This window comes from Fringilla coelebs (genome assembly GCF_963513975.1).
Source record: "Fringilla coelebs genome assembly, chromosome: 8".
Classification (NCBI taxonomy): Eukaryota; Metazoa; Chordata; class Aves; order Passeriformes; family Fringillidae; genus Fringilla; species Fringilla coelebs.
The window spans coordinates 30,751,958-30,776,071 of record NC_140066.1 but is presented as its reverse complement, the minus strand read 5'-3'; the positions used below and the strand labels follow the sequence as shown (position 1 = coordinate 30,776,071).

Below are 24,114 nucleotides of genomic sequence, written 5' to 3'. Positions count from 1 at the left end.
TCCGGTTTTTTTTCTTTTCTTTTTTTTTTTTCCCCAGACGGCTTTACACATGCAATTCAAGTTTCTGAAACAGGTGTGGGTTTTGGCTGTTTATGGAAATTTCTCTTTCAAAGACGGAAAAAACCGTGAAGTGCAAAATGTCCCGTAAGGTGTTAATTTTTCTGGTTTGGTTGGGGGCTTTTTTTTTTTTTTTTTTTTTTTTGCTTCTATTTTTTTTTTCTTTTAAAGATTTTTTTCTATATATTTTTAATTTTTTTTTTTTTTACGTTATGCTTTTAAAAGTGGACTGCGATAAACGGAATACCTGTCAATCACCTCGTCCCGGTGTTTTGGCTTTGATTGACAGATCCCCTTTGGCAGAGCGGTGCCGGCAGTGCCACAGTTCGGAGCCCTCGCTGGCTGCCCTCGCTCGCTCCCAGCTCCCTCCCGGGCGGGAATCGTGTTTTGATGAAGATCTCCGTGTCCTTCCCCGCACCGCCACGCCGCGGGGGTAGGGGGGTGAGCCTTTAACACTTTCGATTCGTGGGATGCTGGCTTTGAAAAGTCCAAAAGTGCCAGTTTTTAATCGTCCGACGTGACGTCGATTTCCTCTGGACTGGCTTGTTTGGTGGCGATTCTCCACCGGTTAATGTGATGAGTCCCTTTTTTCTTCTGTTGTGAGTCTGAACCTTCCTCTTCCAACTTTTGCCGCTTGAACTTTGTCCGTCTGTTCTGAAACCATACTTTTACCTGCGGGAGGAAAGGCACCGGGCGTTAGTCCTGCCCGGACAAGGGAGATGCTCCGCTCCTCTCCTGCTCCGTGTGCCACCCTGCCCGCGCTGCGTCCCCACTGCTGTCACCCTGGCCAGCCTGGAGAGGGGCGAGCACCCGCTTCCACCCAAACCTCTGCGGGAAAGGCACGGCCAGGCTGCCCCACGCCCTCCCCCCCGAGCTCGCAGCGCTCAGGAGCGGGCGGCACCGCCGGGGGATGCTCCTGCAGCTTCCGCGGGCGCGTAGCCCCGAGCAGCGCCCAGGCAGCCCACGCAGCGTGGAGCTCGCCCGTGGGCCGTCACCTCGACGGCCCGGCCGCCCGAGAGGCTCCGTTCCCCGCTCCTGGCGAGGTTCCGAGGTGTCCCCCGACCTCCAGCCCCGGGAGAGCCGTCGGGGCAGCGGCAGGGAGGCCGGGCCGGCCGCGGGGCTCCCACCTGCCCGGCAGAGCTGAGCAAAGGCAGGGCCTCGTCCGTTCCAAGGGCCGCCAGGATGGGGCTGGGGGGAGGACGCAAAAGATCTTTTCCTCGTGGAAAAGCGAATAAAATGTACCAAAATAACCCGAATAGAAAAACACCCATCGCTCTCCGCAGCATCTCCCCGGGACGCGCCGTCCAGGAGCGACCGCGGTGCGGGGAGAGCGGTAAGTGGCATCAGAAATATCCCTCTGATTTTGTTCAGCGCCGCGTAAATCTGACTGAACCATCCGGCAGCTGACTTCAGTGCTTTAATTACAGATAGTATTGATCTGGGAGCTATCTCCAGGGCTGGCCACACTCCTTGTAGCGTCCAAAGGTAAACTTTTTTTTTTTTAAAAAAAGCAATTTAAACTCTGGTTCTGTCTGAAAGTGCCTGATAAAGGCCTCAGCAAGGGGGGGAAAGGGAACTGGAGCATTTTAATAAGCTGGTTTAACCCGCTTCGCTGCCTCTTCAGAACAGAGACCTGACTGGCCGGACACACATCTCTGCTGCATTTTCATATTCTCCAAAAGTCCCCCATTAAAAAGCTGAGCGGGGAACAAGGGGTGAGTTTAATTTGCTTTTAGTTTGCTAATTGAAGGGGAGGACGGTTCATTTCTGCACGCTGATCTCCCAAAAGGGAGCTCATTTGTAGGGGACTGGGGGTTTGACATCCGGACAAAAGACCCCAACCAGCTTCGGAATCAAGCAGCACAAAGACCACCTTAAATACAGCTTTCCAGTAGAAATAAGCCTGTGACCGGTCCCTTGTTCGGGGAACCTCATAAAAGTGGCGATCCCTTTTTATTGTTTTGTTAGGGAGACATTTTAAAACAAAAGCTCCAACCTCTTTATTGCTTCCCCCACGAAAAGGAGTTAAGGGGAAAAAAAAAAGTGTTACAACTTAATCCGCCCAGAGAACGCTGTGTTTACTGGGAACTTTGAACTAGGCTGCGGCTGGGTATTTTGGCTTCTTTTTTTTTTTTTTTTTTTTTTTTTTTTTTTTAGTACAGTGCCACATACTGTAGCAGAGACAATCCCCATCTGGAACCCTCTCTCCACGAGTCTCCTGGAAGGGCACAAAACAAAAACCCGACACAACAACAACAACAACAATGACAACAACAACAACTACCACCAATCCTCCAAACTCCAGCCTTTCTTCCGGCGGGGAGAAAACCGCGTGAAAAACGCGCTCGCAGCGGGCCCGCCGGCCCCGGGTCCCCGGCCGTCGGGGGGAGCCTGCGCCAGCCCCCGCCGCTGCTCTCGGCCCGTTCCGCTCCGCCCCACGGGACCCCGGCCCCGGTACCTGCCGGGACCCTCGGCCCGGCACCACCGTGGCAGAAACGTCGCCGAGCGTCCCGCCAGACAGACCGAACAGTCTCCGGTGCGGTTCTGGCCCGCAGCCAGTCGAATGGGGAGGGGGGAGGGAGAGGGTGGAAGGGGTGAGGGGGGGATTCCTTGTGAGTAATTTCTCTGCTTTTATTTTTCATCTTTCTGCCCTCCTGAACCGGCTCGTCACATCCCCTCTGTCTGCTAGAAACGAGCGAAAATTCATCCAAGGAACTGTGTTTCTGCTGTAGTGTCTAAAGGGGAGGTTCTCCCCCTTGTCCCCGCACTTGTTTGGGGGGCTTTTCCCCTAACATCGAACTCCTTTTTGAGGGTCACACCAGTCCCGCAGCAGAACGACCGGACCCGCAGATCGTAGCTCCGCTCGGGCCGGAGCTCCGGCCGGGGCTGCCCGGGGGACCCCAAATCCCCAAATCGCTCCCCGAGCGCTGCGGCTCCCCACGCCCGGCCGAGGCACCGCGACCCCCGGCACGGGCCGCGAAACCCCGAACGGGAAAAGGATTTCACGACACTCAGGCTGGGGAGATCCCTCTCCCCACTGCACCGGTGCGGGACTGGAGGCCTAAACACCCCTAGAATTTGCCCTTCCCGCTGCCCGAATCTCGGGCCGGCCGGGTGGGTTTTCCACAGGAGATGCCCGTACTTTCGCTTTGCCAGCTGCGCGTTCCCTGCCTGCCCCTTACCTGAGTTTCCGTGAGGCTGAGGCTGTGTGCCAGCTGTTTTCTCTCCGCTCCTACTACATAATGGTTCTTCTCAAAGGCATGTTCCAGTCTCAGTAATTGGGATGGGGAGAAAGCTGTACGGATCCGTTTGGGTTTCCTGGCCAGTGCATTGTGCAATAGGAAGCTCTCCGGGCTGGTTTCATTCCCTGGGAAACAGGACAAAACAGATTAATAAAACACCTTCCCCAAATGCACTCGACAGCACTTTTTGGTGCAAGAATTTTTGTCTCCCACCATTTCCCGCAGGATAAATCCAACTATAGTTTCTTTTTAATTTTTCAACTCCCTTTTTGTATTGCATTTTCCTTTGATAAATACGTGGAAAGAAAGGATAAATAAGCAGGGGATAGAGAGGACTTGTATAAATTAAAACGCTGAAATACAACCTGGGGAGCACTACAGAAAATAAAGAAGAAGAAGAAGAAAAAGAATTGGCCAGAGCACGGCTGCGGTGTCTGCGGCTACACCTCAGGACTGCCCCCCTGTCCCCCGACCAGCGGAGCCTCACGTCTTTCCCTATTTGTTTGTAATTTCCATCTTCCCCTCGTGGCCAGCTGCTCTCGGGGCTCCCTGGCCGAGCCCCGCGAATCTCCCTGGCCGCCCACCGGGCTCCGGGAGCCTCCCGCCGGCTCCCCCGGCCTGTCTCGGCTTCCCTCGCCTAAAACTTCGCCCGGAGCCTTTCTCCCGCCGCTTCCCTTCGTTCTCCCGGTGTGCTGCCCGCAGCGGGGCTCCCACCGCTGCCTTCCCGGCCCTGTGACCCTCCCCGCTGCATCGGCGGCGCTGGGAACCGGAGTGGAAATAAAGAATCAAACTCCGAGGAGGCCACAGAGCGGCCATCCCATCCCATCTTATCCCATTCCATCCCATTCCTGCCGGCCTGCACTGGAGCGGGGGCGGGAGCGGGGGTGGTGAGCCGTGGCTTTTCGGGGGACATTTCCCTCCGGGGTGCCCCTGTGCCACTTCTCCGGGTTGGTCCTTCCAAGGTGGAAACGGCACCGAGGGGCTCTCTCTGTAAGTGCTTTGAAAATCGTTGGAGGAGGAGGGTGTGTTTGAAATCAGGCTGTGGCTCAACACCAGGACATTTCCGCCTTTCATCTACCCCTCGTTACCAATCGCCTGGTGCCTGCGACAAATAATTTGGTGAGCGAAACCTGTAATTTTATTCTGAAAGGGTAATAATCCATTTTGTGTCTCAGACCGCCTGGCTTTGGAGAGAGTGGCTCCTTTTTCAACCCGGCTGCAGCGGCCCGGCTGTGGAAGGCCGGGGAAAATGCAACATGCAGGTGGCTTGTTTTCGTTCCGAATTAAAAAATAAACATACAAGGAAAAAAAAAAAAAGGCAGATGGATCCCTGCGAGTGGAGACTGATTTTGTTTTGTTTGTTGTTTTGCCTATAATGAAAGTGGCAGAAGCCGGACCCATTACGGGAGAAATCGGCTCACCCCTCGGAGAAGACGCTGCCGGTTGCAAAGGGTTAAGCAAGGGGGATTTTATTGATTGTCCGCCATTGGATTCGGTTATTTCGCTTCAGCTGGTTATTAATCGCTTGGCATTTGGAGCCCCTGGCTGACCGCACGGTCGGGATCGCCCTCCGTGCCCCTTCCCCGGCTCTCCTCCGCAGCCCCATCTCCCCGCGCTGCTCCGGTGCTGGGATTAATTCCCCACACACACTTCCCTCCTCCTTTCTCTGGGGTTCGCTTCGTTTCTTCCCCTCTAACAAGGGCAGCGGCCGCTCTTGGGGCGGCGGGGGCTTCCTGCAGCTCGGCCCCGCAGCTCGGCGGGCACCGCCGCCTTCCCGGGGGAACTCAGCCTCACCATTCCCCGCTCTGCGCGGCCCCTTCCTTCGGGGGCTCCTCTCTAGCTCATAACGCACCGGAACAAAAAATATCCACCTTTTCGTCTGCTTCTAATGGGGGCAGAAAGCTGACGAAGTCCCAGCCGGCCTTGCCTTTCCCGCTTGCCCCCCTCTTCCCGGGAAACAAAAACAAACCGGGAAAAGCAGCAAAACAAAACCGAGCCCAAGCTCCTCGGCTCTGACAGCTCTCCCAAGTTTGGCGGAGAGGGAGACAGGGACAAAAAGACCCCGGGCCCGGCCGAGCCGAGCCTTCCGCTCCGGGCAGGGGCCGCCCGCCCACCCGCCGTCCCCCAACATCCGCACCGCGGGGACCGGCCGGGGGATGCAGGGCTGGCTCGGAAGGAGAAGAAAAGTTGCACGTACCTTGGAACCTGTGGCCCAGATACCGGTAGCGGTGTATTAGCCACGGGTAGAAGGTGGAGGGGTCCCTTTGCTGCGAGGCGAAGAGCGGGTGCGTGGAGTGCGAAGCAGGCAGAGGGTGGGCGGCCAGGGCGTGAGGAGGGGGCACGGGATGGACCGGCACGGCCGGGTTCGGCGGGTGGGAGACGGCCTCTGCAAAGACCAAGTCCGGGTTGGAGTAGACCCCCCTGCCAGTGGAGTGGAAGCCGTTGAGAAAAGGGTTCATCGGGCTGGAATTGGCATAGCTGAGCGCCGCCGGCCGGATAGGATCCTCGGAGCGAGACGCGGGCAAGGGGCTGTCTTTGGCCACCAGCGACTCGATGGTGAAACACCGCTTGGGTGTGGGCTGAAACATGCTGCCGCGACGAGAGTCCCCGACCCAATCTCTGCCCGTCTCTCTCTGGTGCGCGGGAGACGATCCGGGGAAGTTTGCAGCAGGGAGTGACTTGAGGAGGGATAGATACACACATAAATAGACAGGGGCTGGAGGAAAAGGAGGCAGCGGCAGCCAGCGGTACCCAAAAGGGAGACACACACACGCACCACGCACACACTCACACAAAAAAAAAGTTGCTGGGAGAAGTTTCCCTCCTGCAAGGAAAAGGCGGTCGCGCCCCCCCCCCTCCCCCCCTAAGTCCAAAGACAATCCATGGATGTGATCGGCCCCTTCACAAGTTGTGCAAACGATTTGTTAGTTCATGAGCCTAATTAGTGCTGGGATCACATAAACAGCTTCCTCTGAAGCCTGGTAAATGGCTTGATGATTGGTCGCTATTACTCGCCTTGAGGTTGAAGGGGGAGACTCTTTAAAGTGCGTCAGAGGGGAGGCGAGCGCCGGGCAGCGCCATCGGGAGGGATGGAGCCGCGGATCGGAGTGCGGCGGGAGCGCGCCCGCCAGCGCGGGGGGAGCGCGCCGCGCCGCCGCCCCCGCCCGGCCCCGCTCGGCTCCGCGCCCCTCCGCAGCCGCGCTGCCCTCCCTCCCCTGCCGCCGCTCGGCGACCAAGGTAGGCGGAAGGGGGTCGGGGGGGAAGGTGGGGGCTCAGCGGGACAGGAGATGGGGGGGCCCTGCATCTCCTCGGGTGGGGGCAGGGGGGAGTTGGGCCGCTCCGCCAGCGCGACACCCCCGTCCCTGCCACCTCTCGGGTACTCTCAGCCCGGCGAGGTTACCTTGCTCGGCCCCGGGGCGTCAGGGAGAGATGCCCCGCTTGGGAAAGATTTCGTCCCGGTGAGAGAACGGGTCGTCCTCCTGGTCCGAACTTATTTATTTTCCTTTGGCTCCTCCGCGCTGCCCGCACCGCGCGGCGCGGAGCACAAAGCGCGGGGCAGCCGCATCGTGCAAAGCTGGGACACGCCGGGCTCTCGCAGACGGGACAGGGGATCAAGTCTCCGGTTCCAGCCTTGTCCGGATTTTCGCGTTTACCTTTGGGTCCGGAGATGATTTTAGGGCTGAGTTCTCCTCCTCCCATTGGCTGGAGCTGCAGAATAATTATGATCACATCCTAATACTCTTGGCTGGTGCTTACTGTTTATTGGTAGTTAAGGATCTATTATCTATTCATCAGCCTCCCATTTTTGCCAATTACATTCTTCTAAAGTGAAGTACCAGCAGGTATTTTGCACATTTACAATTAATGATAAAAAAATCTGGCGTACTTTAAATCTATTACGCCGCTGTGTAATTTATCTTAAAGATGCAGAATTGCTAATGTAAATTAATGTTTCTGTTGAACCAAGGGATGGGGGGAGTCTTAAAACCAGTCTAGCGTTTCTTTCCTTCTCTCCCGGACGTTGTTTTCTATTTTCTTTCCACTTTATACACTAAAAATCCGTTACTTCAGTGCATTAAATTATGCTAAAAAACAAATCGCCGTCTAAATGGTTGTTTCCAGTAAAGGGCGAGGTGAATTCTATTCTCCTTCCCCACTCTCTGCTAAAAGCATCTGTTCCCAGCTCGCCGATATTTTTAACACAATACCAAATCGAGGGGATAATATAAGTGACAAAACAGTGTTGGGCACGCAAAGATGCGGCTGTTTCTGCGCCTTTGTTTGAGGCCGTGTTTCCCTTTGTGTACCCCGCGCTGTGTGCACTTTGTGGAGGGAGAAGTTCACTTTCTGTAGGAAATGTAAATCTGATCTCCAGGCGTGGGGCGGCTGCACGTACAGACATCCACAGCCACACGTGCGTGCGAGCGCAGAGCGAAGTGAGCTTTACACGGCGGAACTCGAGTCTTTGGGCAGATTTTGCTGCGAGGTGCCCTTCTCCCAGGTCTCACATGTCTGGGAAAACCTTTCCTGCCCGAAGACACCAGAGTGCAGGGCTCCGGCCCCGCTGAGCTGAGAGAGCCGAGCAAGGGAGAGAAGGATTTTCCTTCAGCCCCACTCGTGTCCCTCGTGAATATCGCTAGTATCTTAACTTTTTAAGTCTCCCTTCTCCGCGCAACTTTTTGCCCCTCAAGCGGTGTTCATTACGCCACTTCTCGAAAAGATATGGGGTTATAGACACGAGCAAGGATGAGAAAGTGCCCTAAATAGGACGGGTGTTTGATGTGCTGATTTCGACTGGGGTTCCAGAGCACTGAATATGAAGAAAAAAGGAAAATTTGGAAAAAAAAAAAAAAAGAAACTTCTCCTTCTCCCAGGAAGAACACTTCTGCATCTGCGTATTTACACTTCTCCGGGACTGAAGAATGAATTCGAGTTGGAAAAACTTCAACTCCTCTCTTTTTTTGCTTTATTTTTTTTTCTTTCCAGACATCCTGACATAATCAGGGGGCTCCTTTGAAAACTGCATCGAGTAATTTAGCACTTGGGGAGGGAGGAATTATATCCGTTTGAAAAGAAACCTCACACACGCAGAACCTCCAAAACGATCGATAAATTTCCCTCGACCTTCTTTACCGCCGGGGAAATATCCTCTAGCCTAAAATCCCTCTCCGAAGAGGGGGTCCCGTTGTTTTGGAGCTGAACGGAGGAGGCTATTCTTGCAGCGGGGAGCTCTCCACATCCAAGTCCGAATTTTTTCGGGAAAAGCGAGTGATCTCGGCCGCAGCACCCTGGAGGTCCGAGCCCTGCTCGCTGTCTGTGCTCTGTACATACGAACACATATCTGTGTGCATGTCGTGCGTGTGCGCGGGGACACATCCAGGCAGAGCAACCGCAAGCAGAGCCTGGAGAGCACAAGCTTTCCCTGGGTTCTGTCAGAGATAAAACAGGCCGGGAGCAGTGAGAACGAAAACTAAAAGGACTCGGGATGGGATTTCCCGGAATTTTCCTCTTCTCCCTAAACTTTTGTATCATTCTCGCACTCGTTGCCGTGGCCATTTCCCGTGGGCGCAGCCCCGGCCTCCGCTGGCCCGGCCACGGCCGCTGAGCTCCAGCCCGGCCTGCCCCGGGAGAACCTCCCGAAGCCCCTCTCTTGAACTTTTCCTACCCAAGGTTTTGACAGGTTGCTTTCGCTGTCCTCTTGGCGTCTGCATGGAGAGAATCTGGCAGGGGCTCGCCTCCCAGCAATCCCCGATCTGCTCGGAGCGCACCGAGAGACAGCAGCCTCTCTCGGAGGGAGGGAGGGAGGGGTGCGCTACGTTCGCAGTCAGATTACATGGCTGGCCTCGCAGGCACTAGCTCCGGATTTCCAAACTAATGCTCATCTTTTAAAAGACGAGACGAGAAGAAATTGCGAGGAAGGTCTCAGATGCGGGGACCTCGGGGTAAGACGGTTCTTCATGGGCTAAAGCAGGCTGAGCTTTCGCGGGTATGGGGGTGGCGGTGAGGGAAGTTTCAGCCTCCCCCTAACTTTGTTTTCCAGGTGGGATTTGTCTCCCTTTTCCCCTCCTGTCCCAGCGATTCATGCACACATCAGGGAAGGGAGGTGACCTAGGCAGGTCGTGTCTGGCGTGGGGCTGATGGAGTTAAAAGAGAGGGTGAAATGCCTAATTTAATTATTTTCTGGACTCCCTAAATCCTACTTAGTATGTCTAAGCTTCCTGCGAATCCTTCAAAAAGCGCAGCGCTGTGCGGGAGTGACGGGCCGGGCCGGGCCGAGCCCAGCCGGGTTCCCAGGACCTGGGCCGGGCTGCGGGGCTGCGGGAGAGCCCGGGCCGGGCACCACGGCCTCCGCCGAGCAGGTGGATTCCCTTGGCAGCCGGCCCCGAGCAGCCGAAGCCACGCGTGCACAGGGCCTTGCTCCCCGCTCATCCTGGATTCCCGGGTGGGACAGACACACGGGATGCTTCCCATGGACCTCCCCATGGAGGAGACCAGCCCTGAAAACCTCACCCCTCTATTTCGGTCCCGCATAGCCGGGCCAGCGCTGGAGCTGCTGGGATCCCGTCTCAGCAGCAGAGAACCGGGACCGGGACCAGGAGCAGGAAAGGCCTTGCTGCCCGGATTCCTCTCCCCGACCTGGGAACAGCGATCGGGCGCGGTTGCTTTAGTTTTCCTCTTTTCGACGCTATTCAGGGCCTCGTTCCCTCTCGCTCCCGAACCAGCGCCACTTGCGCGCTGCACAGCCCGGCCCCGCCGCGGTTCCGCGTGGTTCTTTTCGTCCCGGGGGTGTCGGACTCGCGGTCCCACTACACTGTCATTAACACGGGACTCCCGTAACCCCCGGCTTCACACGCCAAGCCCTAACCCGCCAGACCCATCCGCGCCAGACTTTTCAAACATCATGTGCGGGGGAAGCGGGAGGAAATATCCGCAGCTGCGTGCGGGTGCGGTGAGCAGCGCGGTACCGAGAGTGCGGGCCGGGCCGGGCCGAGGCGAGGCGAGGCGGGCCGCTCGGTGGCTGGGAGCGTGTCCGCCCGGCGCTCCTCCGGCGCTCCCGTCCCGGTGCTGGTGCCGGTGCCGGTGCCGGTCCCGCCCGCTGCGCGGGGCGCGGGGCCGCGGGCGCGGATCCGCGGGGCGGCAGCGCCCCCTGCCGGCGGCCGCGCAGCTCCGCCCGCCCGCGGCCCGGCCGCCGGCAGCGGATCCCGGGCGGGCCCGGCCGCTCCCGAGCTCCCCGACCCCGGCAGAAAGCCACCAGGAGCATTAAGGCCGCCTAATGTGTCTATTAATAAAAGTAATCAAGCCCTGAAGGGTTTTTCTTTTTTTCTTTTTTTTTCTTTTTTTTTTTTCTTTTTTGTTTTTGTTTTGCGTGGCGCAGCATGAGCGGAGTAAGCTCCACTCGTGTGTATTCACACACGTCCACTCACACGCACTCCAAACTCCCCCGATGAGTTGGCAGAGCGCTTGATTTGAGCTACCGAGGGAGCAGCCCGTCTGAAATCTGTCCCTCCGGGGCAGCCACCGGAACAGCTGGATGCAAACACTGCATCCGGCCCCTGAACTTATTCTCGCACTTTGACCAAAATCTTGGCTTCAGCCACGCCGTGTACTGCGACTTCTCGTGCGTGATGCGGTACAAGCGAGAGGGCTTTGAAAAGACGTCTGTCTTTCCTGCCCGCCTGTCCGTGTGACCTGCGGGCTCTGTCCCGAAGGAACAGGTCCTGTGGGGACTCCCGTGGGCTCGGAAACGCTGCCTTGTCGGCGGCGCGGTACCGCCCGCCGGTGAGTTACAGCCAGTTTGCAGCTGTTGAGTGCTGAATTCATGGCAGACACACGGGCTTTGCCCGGCACCGACTACCTGGGCAAGCCCTGATTATTGTGTCAGCCACAGGGGCTCTTCCGTGATGAAAGTTCGTCAGACTCACAAGAATTCAAAAAAAAAAAAAAAAAAAAAAAAAAAAAAAGGAAAGAAATAATTAAAAGAAGAGGCAGAGGCAGAGTTGCAGGCCAGCCAGGGACTGCAGGTGTCCGCACTGAGGACACCCCATGGGAAGGCGCCCGTCTCGTATGGGAACGAAAAGGTGTCCAAGCCCCCACTGCTGTGGAGGTTGCGTGGGAAGAACGTGAGGGAGATGCTTTTCCACCCGGTGCTTGTTTGTTTTAGTGGAGTACAATGCATACCAAAACAGAAACTCAGTGTCCACCACATAAACCCCCGCTCTGCACCTGGGCGGGACGGTCCTTGCCCCGAGCGGGCCGGGGGGGACACGGGGGCACCCCGCGGACTGCCCTGCGCGGCGCTGCGCGGAGCTGCCTTGCATTCCCGGCTCTTCTCGTTCCCCATCCCACCTCAGATCACAGTGCTCCCCATCAGTGCCGTGCTTCTCTTCGGCAGCCGCGGGGCTCCGTCCTGCCCGGGGGCCCCGCCGGTCCCGCACTGCAGCCCCAGCATCGGCCGGGGGCAGGCAGAGACAATTCCCGGTGGGAGAGATCCCGCCCGAGGAGGGGGCTGTAGTTACAAACTTTCCTAAACTTTCCTCTGGACCCAGCTCACCGCTGTCCGTACGGGGATGGGGAAGAAGCGAGGACAAGCAAACTAAATAATGTCTTCAAAAGCAAAAGTTTTGTTTCTAAGGTGAAACAGAAAGCCACTATGTAATTTACCACGAGTTCTGTTCGGCACTTTTGGGTACTACTGAGATAATTTTAGTTTCTCGTTCAGACATTCAATTCTGTGAATTATTCCATTTTAACTTGCTCCCAGAGAGCCCGATGCCGCGGACCCGAATAAATTTGGTTTGCATTTCACGAAGAGTTTTTCTGGGTAACGAAGAAAAGGTCATCTGTGTTTTCCAGTGCCTCTTGACCTGGCTAGGAGAGAGCCTGGAACGAAGTTAGCTCTACTGAGGGTCATCTCTCTCTCCTCTCTTTCCCCCATGGGTTTAATTTTTTAAAAAATTTATGTGCGTGTGTGAGTCCACTCTCGTCCATCCTTAGGGGAAATTTGAGTTTTCAAAGAGTAGAGGGTTTTCCAGAGTGGTTCTCTCTGCATCCCCCCACGAGCCCCTCCATCCACCCGAATTATCTTTCTCTAGGTGACCTGCATGAGGCACAAAGAGTTCGCAGTGAAAGAGACCTATCAACTTCCAAATAACTCTCAAAGCTTCTAAATTTTAGCGACTAAATGTTAGCACATTGAAGTGTCATTGAGGACACTAATTAATACGTATTTCTTTTTAAAACCTGCATTTTTTTTCGAGGATCTCGAGTACATAATCGCTTGTAACGGCATCCAGGAATACGAATATAAGGATCCAGCTTTGAAACGCATAACCTCACTGAATTCCTTCATTTGCTAATGCGTTCCCAAATATTCAAGCTCACAGAGATGTGCGCGCTGTGGAAGTCACACAGAGTGTAATAAAACAGAACTCCTAAAGCGAAATTAGCGGTTTCTCTGGATGTTCCAGGCCTCCGAAGCCCGGGGTTGCTTTTTTTTTTACATGCATAATGTATGTCAAACATAGACATGGGGGCTTTTGCTTAAACTCCGTATGTGATTCCATAGGGTTGCTGCTCCGTTATCTTGCTTCCATCCAACAACTTTCTCCATCGATTAGTTCCGAACTAAGAGTGCTTTTACAGACTAATATTTTTTTCTTCTTTCTTTCCTCTCTGAAAAGGAAACAAAATAGGAAAAGTCTTTTTTCGGAGTTTTAGAAAACTTCACCTCGGTGCAGTGCACAGATGAGGGAATACCTGGGCAGAGGTGCTGCCTTTCCCCGCGTCCCTTCGCTGGCCATTCCCCTGGGGTGATGCAGGTCTCTCATCGCTTGTCCGGCTCTTCTCGCCGCAAGAACACCGGCAAAGGTCAGGCCGCTGCGGGGAGTCCCCGCTCGGCGCCCGCCTGCGCGCACCCTGCTCCGCGGGCGAGCCCCGCGCTGCGGGTGGACACCGACTGTGCTGCTCGGTGTGCCCCGCTCCTCCACAGCCGCCCGATCTCACCCAGACACAGCGCTCGGTGTCAGGGCCGGGCTGGAATAGCCGCCGCCAGGAGAGGAGGACGAGCAGCGAACGGCAGCGAGCGCCGGCAGCGCTGCCCGGGCCGGGCTTGGCCCCGAGCCGGTGCTGGCCGGGCACGGAGCGGCTCCGGGGAGCTGCGGGGAGCCCGGGACCCCGCTCCTCTCTCCTCTCTCCGGCCGTGAAGGCTGCAGGAGTAGCAGCCGGGAATCGAAAGTGACCCCCTCTCCCGACTCCTGCCAGGTCTGCGCTGTTTGATGCTGCGATCCAACGAAAGTCTGAACTTCAGGGATAATCTTCTCCATATGGGCAAAGAGAGAGCGCACACGGCGGTTCTCTCCACAAATCACCTACCTCCAATCAGTTTTCACTTTCCACAAACTGTTACAGGGGGAATAAATAAAATGAAAATGAAAAGGAAGGGGGGAAAATAGTGATGGTAAAGAAAGTGGTTTTCTGACCGCAGGTCGGAAAAAGCAACCGGTGTCTCACCGCGCTCCGCGCACCGGGGAGGGGCGGGCACGCTGCTGCCCGCAGGCTCCGTCCGAGAGCCGTGGGTGTCCCGGAGAGGGAGCGCTCCCCATCGCTAAAGGCAGCGGATGGTGGAGGCAGAGCAGGAGCCTGGACCTCCCTGTGGGAAGAAGTGCGTGCGGCTGCGACGGGTCTGCTCCGCAGGCAGTGCCGGTGCAGAGCCTAGCTGCTGAAAATCTGCTCTGCAGCTTCCCCGCGCCCCAGCGCAGCGCAGCCAAGCCAAGGAGAGCGCTGTCCGCAGCTTCCCGCAGCTTCCCGCAGCTTCCCGCAGCTTCCTGCACGGGCAGGGAGGGCAGGGGAGCCACCGTGGCAGGGGCAGGGTGGTGGCGAACGGGGACGGCGGCAGGGAGAACCGGTCTCCGCTTCCCACCTCCCCGGGAGGTTAGCAGGGGTGGCTTGTTCTCCCCTTTCGCTGTATTTCAGAAAAAGGGAGCGGAGAAGGAAGAGGACAAGCGTGCGGAGGGTTTGGGAAAGGTTGCAGCCGGGCCGCAGTTTGGCATTGCAGAGGAGCCGAGGCGCTGCAGGGAAGCAGTACGCGACCCTCCGGGGGCAGCGGGGACCCTCGGAGTCAGTGTGATGTATTTTATACTTTTTTTAAAATAAGGTTTCAGTGAAACTAGCAGTTTTATTTGTGTTTCGCTCCTTCCAGTCAACGAACAATCCCCCGCATCCACAGGCGAGGATGTTTGCGGAGGTGGCAGATGGTTCCTCTCCTGCTTCCCCGCCTGTGTCACGACGGGACCGAGCGGCTCCGCGAAGCGATCTTCCCAACTTAGGGCGCTTCCTTCCAAACGAGCAAACACGATGTGTGCGTTCGTTCGTTCGTTCGTTTGTTTGTTTGTTTGATTGTTTGCAAGAGTTGCGCTGTTTTTCTGCTCGCAATTTGTCCGTGGGCAGAAAAACCCGCTCCCGGCGTTGACGTTGAGTCAAGGAAATACTACAGGTGTTACTGCGGTGTTCGGGAATTGATTCTCCTTCCTCTCCCCCTCCTCCTTCCCCGAGTTATTTCCTAGCCTACCCAGATACCTGGGAAAGGGTCCCATATACCCCGGAGCTGTAAATTGAGCGCTGAAATACTTGATCTCACTGATCTTTGGAGAATTAAATCTGGCCTCATTTTACAGGAGGAAGCGAAGTCAATCTCGGAGGTTTTGCGAAGAAAGGCTGTTATTTCCTAGAGGATAGGCGTTTAAGTTGTTAAATATTAGTTTTTAATTACGTATTGTTCTTTTAAAAAATAATATTTATACTTAGGTCCGTGAAGGTATTCAATTGAATTTTCAAGCCATCAGCTAATCATTCTTTGCACGCCTGATGGAAAATAGCCCATTGTACCAGCTCCCGGCTATGTTTCATCAGCAGACGGCGCTTCAAGTGTACCCCATTGTCCCCCGCGCCCTCAGCGGGGCCGCCGGGGGACACCGGGGCTTGCGGGGGAACCTCTGTCACAAACCCGGGCTGGGGACACGGCAGGGAGCAGGACACGCTCTGGCGCGGTCGTGCAAAGCCATAGAGCGAAGAAACTAAAGGGCAAGAACTAGTGATAATGAAGAAATAATTCGGGATTAAACGTACCCGCGATGCCCGCGGTGGTTTAGGGGCTGTCCCCGCCAGGTCCCCGAGGCCATTTCCCGGTGCAGGGACCCGGTGGCAGGGGGACCGCGGGTGCCGCGGCCCTTGCGGGGCGTCGTGTGCGGCCGGGCTGGAGCCCAGCCCGGCTGCGGGGCCGGGGGTGCGTGAGCAAGGCGGGACTGGCCGCACATCTGGAGGGGTCCCCCCGGATTAACCCCTTATCCCCCGCAGCGCCTCGCCCTCGGCTCCCCAGCACCCCCGGCTCTGTCCGCGTGTGCAAACACCTCCAACAGGAGGAGGCTTTTCCCTCGCCTCCAGAAGAGGCCATTTTGCAAAACTGAGCGATTTGAGCTCCCTCCGGCCTCACCATCTCCCGGGCCCGGGCCCTGCCGGCCTCTGCAGAGCCCCAGAGCGGCGGGAAGGGCGAGCCGGGGTCTCCTGCAGTGGCCAGGGGGTCCGGCCATTAGGTAAACACGCTTTAAAACAGCGGGGCAGGCACCACGCACCGCGCCCGCCTGGCTTGGAAGTCAAGTTTGTGGTTTGGAGCGGCTGAGGGATTTATTTCGGTGTGTAAATATTTCTGCTCTCCATAAACTTGAGGAGTGGACTAAAATGAGCACATGCGGTTCAGCATCTGTTTAGTTGGATGCATCTCACAGACGAATATTGACTTTTCACCTCCCGATCCTAAATGGGAAATAAAAAGAGGTTGGTGTCCTCTATTGTGTTTGCAATTGCCTATCCCAGGATTAAAGAGATCTCCATTTTACTGGCTGTCTTTCATTTAACTGTTTGGAGACCAGAGATGGAAAATATTTGCCGAGAAGAAAAGAATAGCTGCATGGGATCATTTGCAATTCAGTGTGAAAAATATTCTACCAAACCCATTTCTATCCCAATGCAGTTGAAATTAAAAAAAAAAAAAAAATTAAAATAGGGCACAGCCGTCAACAGCCCATTCCACTCTGCTGGACAGCACGGAAAGTTTTAGGCAACTAAATTCCTAATGGGAGACAGCAGCAAACAGCACAATCCTGTCTTTGACAAAACTATGTGGCAGCTTTAATTGCTATAAATGCTGGTATTAGCTAAAATATTACAGTTTTGGCAAACGGGAGACTTTCCAGCTATGGTGAACGGTACAGCCTGTACGGGCAGACCCCAACAGAAGCCTCAGCTTCAGGTGGCACAGCTGGAATTGCAAGGAATGAGCACTTGGAAGGAAGTCAGGATAAAGGCAGAGCCGTCCGATGTAGCACGCGGGGTGTATGCTCGGGAGAAGCAAATCCAGAAACGACCGCATTTCAAAGTGACAAAGAAATGAGCATCATTTATCTTCAAATACCATTTCATTATCGCTGCCACCATGGGCGGGACGTGTTTTCACACAAAACATGCTTTGCAAAGCGTGAGCGGAACTGGCCACCCTCGATCGCCCCCAGAGCGGTGGTTGAGCTGGTGTGGAGAGCTCTGCCCAGCGCAGGGAGCAAATAAATCCCTTCCCCGGAGCTGCCCGGGCCGCCGGTGGCTGTGCCCAGCCCGCTCCGCAGGACCGCGGCCGGACAGTGCCCACTTGTGGCTGACCTCGCTCGGAGCAGACCCAAAGAGCCCCTGAAAAGCAGGAAACTCTTTGAAAACTCACTGTTTGCCTTGTCCAGAGCTGGTTCTTGCTCGCTGTGAACACCCCGAAATGCACAGGGAGGGAGAAAGGAGGGAATTACTGGAGCTGTGAATCCGCTCTGCGTTGGAGCTGCATGTGAACATCCAGGACACCTGAAGAACAGCTCTCATGGACCATCTCTGCACTGGGCACTGCAGTCATGCACAGTTCAGTGGAACTCTGATGCTTTGGCGTCTAAAAGCCTCCCTGGAGAAGGGTTTGGTTGTGGATGACTCATTTGCTTTGCAAAAATATTTAGTGGACCCTGTTGTGGACTAAGGATCAATTGTGCCGCTCTCTTCTTCAGTGCACAGATGAAGATCCATGGCACAGGAGTCTCAGTAAGAGGGCAGAGCACGAGTCTGTGCCTTGAAAAAAGCCAAAAAAGAAAGAATCAACACTACAGTAAATAATAGGTAAGAAATGGTGAAGCTAAGGGCAAAACAACACTCCTAACTCCAGTTTACTGATTCTGAATTGTTTTTTACTGTGGATAAAGCCAGCGGTAAAATGTCTCTTGGTACTCAGAGTGCAAGATTAAACCACATTACATGTGGATGTAATGATTGTATTTAGCTCTCACACAGTATTTCTCATCGTATTTTTTTCCTAAGGCCTGAAACATGTGCACTGTCACACAGCACTGCACATTATCCAGCACAGAGGCAGAACCACCAAGAAGGTCAAAAGGCAGATCACAGGAGGAGCTGTAGAAGCAGGATGTGCAGCCACAGTGATGGTGTTTCCTGTATGCAGTTTAGGAATTACATTGCAACACTTACTCTCTGAGCTTCTGCATCACTGTAGAAAATCCTTTGTTAATACTTCCTATAGAAAATCTCCTTTCGTGCTTAGAACAATTAAATAGTCACCAAGTCTTCAAAAAATGGCTCAGAGAAGGGAGCTTACCACTAAATTCCTTTTCTGACCATGATGCTTTATAACCTGTATCTGCTGTCAAAATGAAGAAAGGAAACTGACACCTCAGAGGAAATCAATCACGTCAGATGATACACAGATGTATTTAGATTGGTATCTTGATTTTTCCAGCTTTTCCACCAGACACTGGTTCCTCATTTGTTATCCTTAGGCTGGAGAGTCTCAGGGAAGGCGTGAGGAGCTGCAGCTTCCTCCTTCACTGTAATCAAAACCTGCCAGTATCCAGGGAAGCTCACTAATGTGAGTGAAAAGATAAAGTTCTTGCAGGGACACATCCACTCCAAGCAACCCTTCCTCTCCAGTGGTGTCCGACTGGAGACTGTGCCTAAGCCCAGGATGAGCTCCCCTTCAGTTCCAGGCACTGTTCTTGCTGTCAGGGACCTTTTGGAGAAGATGCAGAATGTCATTATTTCCCAGCAAACTGTTCCCTTCAGGCTTTCTGTTGGGCAACTTTCCTGAGCCATAAACACGTCCTGCAATTCAGACCTGGAGCAACAGCAACTACCAAACAAACACACAGAACACACACAGGCAGTGTGTGAGAACAGCAGAAATGGCTGGTCAGGCCTCTGCTGGGCAAATACTTTCAGATAGGTAAAGCAGTGCTATGTTACCTTCAAAAAGTTCATGAAAAGCTGCCCTGGAGCTGTGTTTTTTGCCCACAGCAGTCAGTTTTCAGGTCACTCACCCTGTAACACCAAGCCAGGTGCCAGCTGTATTATTTGGCATTGCTGTTTGCATTGCTGTTGTGCCAGGCAAGCAGACTCCATGGCAAGAGAGAGAAACACAGAACAAAATGATGGTCCCTGCCCCAGAGCACTTCCAGCCTTAATCTAAGACACAAAAAAGGGAAGTAAAAAAATAAAAAGGAAAAGAAAACAGCAGGTGGAGACAGGAAAGGGGAAAGAAAGGATGAGACAGGACTGATTAGTGTGATACTGAGCAGCCTCAACACAACAGCTGCTATCTGGCATCAAGTTCTGCACATAAGTGATGGCTGGATGGGGCCTGCAGGGAACTTGCCAGCACATTTTACCACACGAGCCATACGTTCTGTGTCACAACTGCCAAAAGCGCTCTGGGGTGGTGAGGATGGTTTGTGGTTGTGGCTTGGCAAGAAGTCTAAGGAGGCAAGAGAGTGTGTCTTTCAACTGTGCTGATATGCCAAGAATAAAGGAAAAAAATACAGGGAGGCTCTCAAGCTCGGTCCTCGTGACACTATCATGAAAAGAAATGTTTGTTTATAACAAGAGAGCAAATTTGTGAATCACAAAGCCTAAGTGGCAGCTTCCAGGGATGTGTAAGAATCAGTTTGAAAGTCTTCTTCCTTCCACTATGTATTCAGGCTGCAATTGCAGGCACAGTCACCTCGTGCTGCCTAGCAGCCCACACAGTGCTTGGCAAGCCGGATTTTTGAATGGAGGCCGAGATTTGGGACCTCCTGGCTCCTGCAAGGAGCTGCCAGATGTTCACAGGAGGTTGTCTCACAGTGAGGGTCAGAGCTGGACTGCCCCAGTTTTTTGGTTTCTTTTTTTTTTTTTTCCTTTCTTGAATGTATCTGGCACGATGCACACCTCAGTTTGGAAACCTTGACCCATATTAGGTTACACTTCTAGTTAAAAACTCATTCGTGTCATTTTGGAAACCACATACTTCAAAATATAATGTACTTGAACATTCTTTCTCTCCTCCTGTGCCCCATGGCCTCTAATTTAGTAGATCTTTAAGAGCATCATGTGCTTGAACTTTGAGCTGCTCCCAGGCATCTAAAAAAAGTAATTGGAGTATTTAGGCTTTAAATGGATTCTCTTTTCAATCTAAATGGTATCACACATCAGAGATGTCAGTACGAGTGGTTGAAGAGAGATTAGAAATTCTCCTAAACAGTCTGGTAATTAAATCATTTCTACATCCACATATTTGTTTGAAGAAGCTCTGGCTGCCCCAGGCCTCTCCTCCTCTGTGCTCCCACCACCTCAGAGTGTAGGGTTTGAAAACCCATCCTGCCTGAAGGATGTGTCAGAGGGGGTGTCAGCCCTGCTCTCAGCCGCTCACTTGGGATTTCTCAGGACTCTTCCCTGAAGGAATACTACTTTCTCAACAGAAACTCACAAGCCTGACTGATGGAATTAGGCACTAAAAAACCTTCAAGATTTATGCCTTCATCTTTTTATTCCTTTCAAACAGTATCTAGTGCCTATCAGCCATTGCAAATAGGAATATGGTAAGTAATGGCTAAATTCTGCTTCAAGTTCAGACCTGAGAGCTGTTGTTATAATTAAGCCATACCAGTTACTTATCTTTTCAGTTCCCTTTTTAAGCCCATACATTATTACCTTCTTTGAAAAGAAGCACAAGCAGCAGCAGGAATGGCCCTGCTTCACGTGGGGTAATGGCTGGTACCAGCACACAAAGTGGCTGAGGATGCACTTGCCTCTGCCCCTTGAGTGTCCCCTGCCTCTAGACAGGTTATCACTGCAAGGAGATTGCAGAAATTCCAGAACCACCTATTGATCTCAAGGCACACCTAAAATAGACTTCACTGGTTATGAGTAGCTCAAACAACCTCTTTAATGTTCTTACCTATCAGCTTTGTTTTCTTTCTTTAATTTGCTTACAGAGGAGCTGATGCATGGATGTGCTCACCTTCTGTTAGTGTTAACTTTGGAGAGCTCTGGGCTGGGACAACCCTGACCAACAAACAGAGATAGGTCCTTTTCCTACTCCTTTCTTTCCAGAATGTATCAAAAATACAGAGAGGCAATGCAAAAGTTTTCACATCTTGTCATTGCACTCAGTCACATGGACGTGGAGCAGCAGCTCTTTTGCTAACTGCACCCTTCTCATTAGAGTAATTGCTGCAATAATTCAGAAATACACAGCCACAAACACACGTGCTCAACTGTAACAAAGGATAATGAGATTTTATGGTCCCCAGCAGTGAATCAAATCATATCAGCTAAACCTTAGCAAACATTCTATCTTAAGAACATGACAGAATTCCTCTCCAATGTCACAACGCTCATCCCGTGCCCCTCCTGAACATGCCAGAATGAGATGCTGAACCTAAACAATGACCCACTCCTGGGTGGATTTTACATTCTGCAAGATCAGTTTCTTTGTGCTTGGGAAGGAGTGACTCACAGCAGCCCAGTAACCAGAGGTAATTATCCAATATATACAGTGACTCCAGCAGGTTTCCCAAGGGCACTTGTTCCACACCCTCTTCCACAGGGCACGGAGCAGCCACGTGCTTCTGACCAGATTTCAGGTATTTCATATAAAACACAGAGGTTTACAGACAGCATGTCTTGGCCACTTGGGCTTGTGGCATGCACATCATCAAGGGAGAAAATCCCTTCACTTTCAGTGCAGTTTTAAAATCATGTTGATATTTTTTATAAATTCCCCTGCCTTGTCCTGAGCTTATAGCACCGAGCTTGTGAATCCCAAGACCCAAGTAGCAGGGCATGTCAAACCATCTGTCTTTCAAGTGTCTGCAGCCTTTACATTTGCTCCTTTATTTTGTCTCTCTGAAAATGCTCTTCAATTAATTTAATTACCTTCAGTTATAAATCTAAGATGGAAATATGAAACATTAGGCAGATCTGGCTCTCCATCCTTCAAGTAGTACCCATATGCACATTCCTTCCTCTTTCCAATCCCTGTTTATTCATAATTCTGCTGGACTTAAAGCAAAGGGCTTGCATGTGGTAGCACCAATCCACTGGTCACAATTCAAGGCAGTTGCAGATTTCCAAATTAAATACAATGTGGAAGTCCTTAAAACAAACAGAGACACTTGGACTTATAACACCAGAAGTGTTTGAGATTCCTTAAATATACACAACAGCTCATTCTTTGTGAGCAGGAGGAAGCAGGGCTTGTCATTTAGTAGAGTAATTATAATGATTCATTATTATGATTATTAATTATAATCATATAATCACAGTAATGATTAATAATTATAGTCATTACTATTTATATTAGAAGAGATCCTAGAGGCCCCAGTCAGAATAGTGGGCTCCATTGTGCTTGTTAAGGTCAGGACAGATGATTAGGACATCCTAAGGACGTGGGGAGTGTGGGGAAGGACCCAGATCCTCCAGCTCTGAGCTCTGCCTGTGCTTAGTGCAAGGGGCACGGTGTGGAGGGGCAGCACACGGGGTGGGAATGGAGATGTGCCACCTCTCAGGAATGGGGTGTCAGAAGGCAGGTGATGCCTTGGGGAATGGCAGTGGGACAATGGCAGGGGACACATAAGTCACATTTTGGAGAAGGGACCTGCAGTGGCAGTGTTTGCAAAACCCCTGTGTGCTTTTGTGCATCCCCAGTGCTCCACTTTGTGGCAAGCCTGTGCCTGGCTGAGGTGGGCTGCTGTGACAAGCACTGCCTAACTGCCCTGGTTCCCAACTCATCAGCTCACTCAGCTCATGTGGATGCACTGCTCCAGCCCTGCCCTGGCTTGGGAGGGATTTGTTCCATTCTCCCCTCTCTGCTCCAGCATCCTCCCCTTGTCTACATAGAGCCATGAAATGTTTGGGTTGGAAGGGACATTAAAGTTCACCTCATTCCAACCCCCTGCCATGGAAAGGGACATCTTCCACCAGACCAGGTTTCTCCAAGCTCTGTCCAGCCTGTCCTGGAACATTTCCAGGAATGGGGCATCTACAGCTTCTCTGGGCAACTTGTGCCAGTGCCTCAACACCCTGACAGTAAATTATTTCCTCCTAACATTTAACCTAAAGTTACCCATTTTCAGTTTGAAGCTGTTCTCCCTTGTGCTATCATGACATGCCCTCGTAAATAGCCCCTCCCCAACTCTCCAGCAGCTCCCCTTTCAACTTTGATTAAAACTTGGGGATTTTGAGATGTAAAAACACCACCTATACTTGGATAAACATTATTTCTATCATATATTACCAAGCAGGGGACAACCCTATCTCATCTGCCCAGCACTGCCTGCAGTAATTGCTGAGTCCATGAACCCCTGTACCACATTTTGCTCACTCCTGCAATTTGCTCTCTGCAGCAGTTAAACACAGTGCACATTAATGAAATAGTCTAATACTGCATGCTCAGAGCCCTCCTGAAGCCAAGGTACTACCAAAATTAATGGGGCTAATCATAAGTCTAAAGATAAGTGTGGATAACCCTTTGAAAGATCAAGTCCTTGGCCTCTGGTTCTGTCTGTACATAAATTGCTGCTTTCTTGCCACCTCCTTGTACATGTTTGAAGATGTAAGAGAAGAGAGCTCTGCATCCAGTGCTCTGATTTCTCTGTTCTCCAGGCTGCTCCTAAACTCAAATTTCTCTATTCCTCTAGTCTAGTCTCAAATTTCTTGGTTAACCAATAAAAGCTATTTGCATTGCTCTATTTAGAGACTACAGGACATATTCAACAACTGAGTTGTAAGCCAGGCCAACTTAAAGAGCTGTAAAGATGTCTATACCATCTCCAGTTACAGAAGCAAGGAACAAAATCCTTTTGTAAAATGTGTGAAAGCCCTTGACTTCAAAATGCTGGGGAATATAAAAATTGGTGATGCTTTATACATCTTCCCCCAGAGAGGGGAATGCACAGGTGATAATATTGTTATTATCAAACACTGAAAAGTTGATCTCTTCTTGCACAGGCAGATCTGCTGCAAACTTTTTTAGTCAAGTTGATGAAATTATATCTGGCACATGCTCCATGATACAGCACAGAAGAACAAACCAGGAGCAGCCCTGGAAGTGTCCTTGTTCTTTCAGAAAATCAAGAAAAGGGCCCAGCTGATGCTCAGGCACAGGTATCCTCCTATCTGCAGGACACAGATGTTGTTGCACAGTGTGATGCAACTTTCAGGGGATCATTTTGATACTGCAAGGTTTTACACCCCTAAGGATTCTCAGTTAAAACATCCACAGGAAAAAAAAAAAAACAACAAAAATCCGAGGGTAAAACAACAAGCTTGGAAATGACAAAGTTAAAGCCTTCCTATGCTCCAGTCCCTGAATACATGATCACAGATGTGTGTCAAACAGGGAGCAGGGTGGAGCTGGATGCTCCAAGTGAGTGAGTTCTGGTGGAGCCTTGTCTGATTCACTCCAAAG

At 52.6% G+C, this 24,114-nt stretch overlaps 1 protein-coding gene across 1 annotated transcript; it reads right to left on the bottom strand.

Moving 5' to 3' along the window:
• Positions 1-561: 561 nt before the first annotated feature.
• Positions 562-5,887, bottom strand: EMX2 (empty spiracles homeobox 2; the record flags this gene model as incomplete). Its single annotated transcript, XM_084210216.1, has 3 exons — positions 562-729; positions 3,240-3,424; positions 5,497-5,887. 3 exons carry the CDS (start codon positions 5,885-5,887, stop codon positions 562-564), a joined length of 744 nt encoding a protein of 247 aa, XP_084066342.1.
• Positions 5,888-24,114: the final 18,227 nt, after the last annotated feature.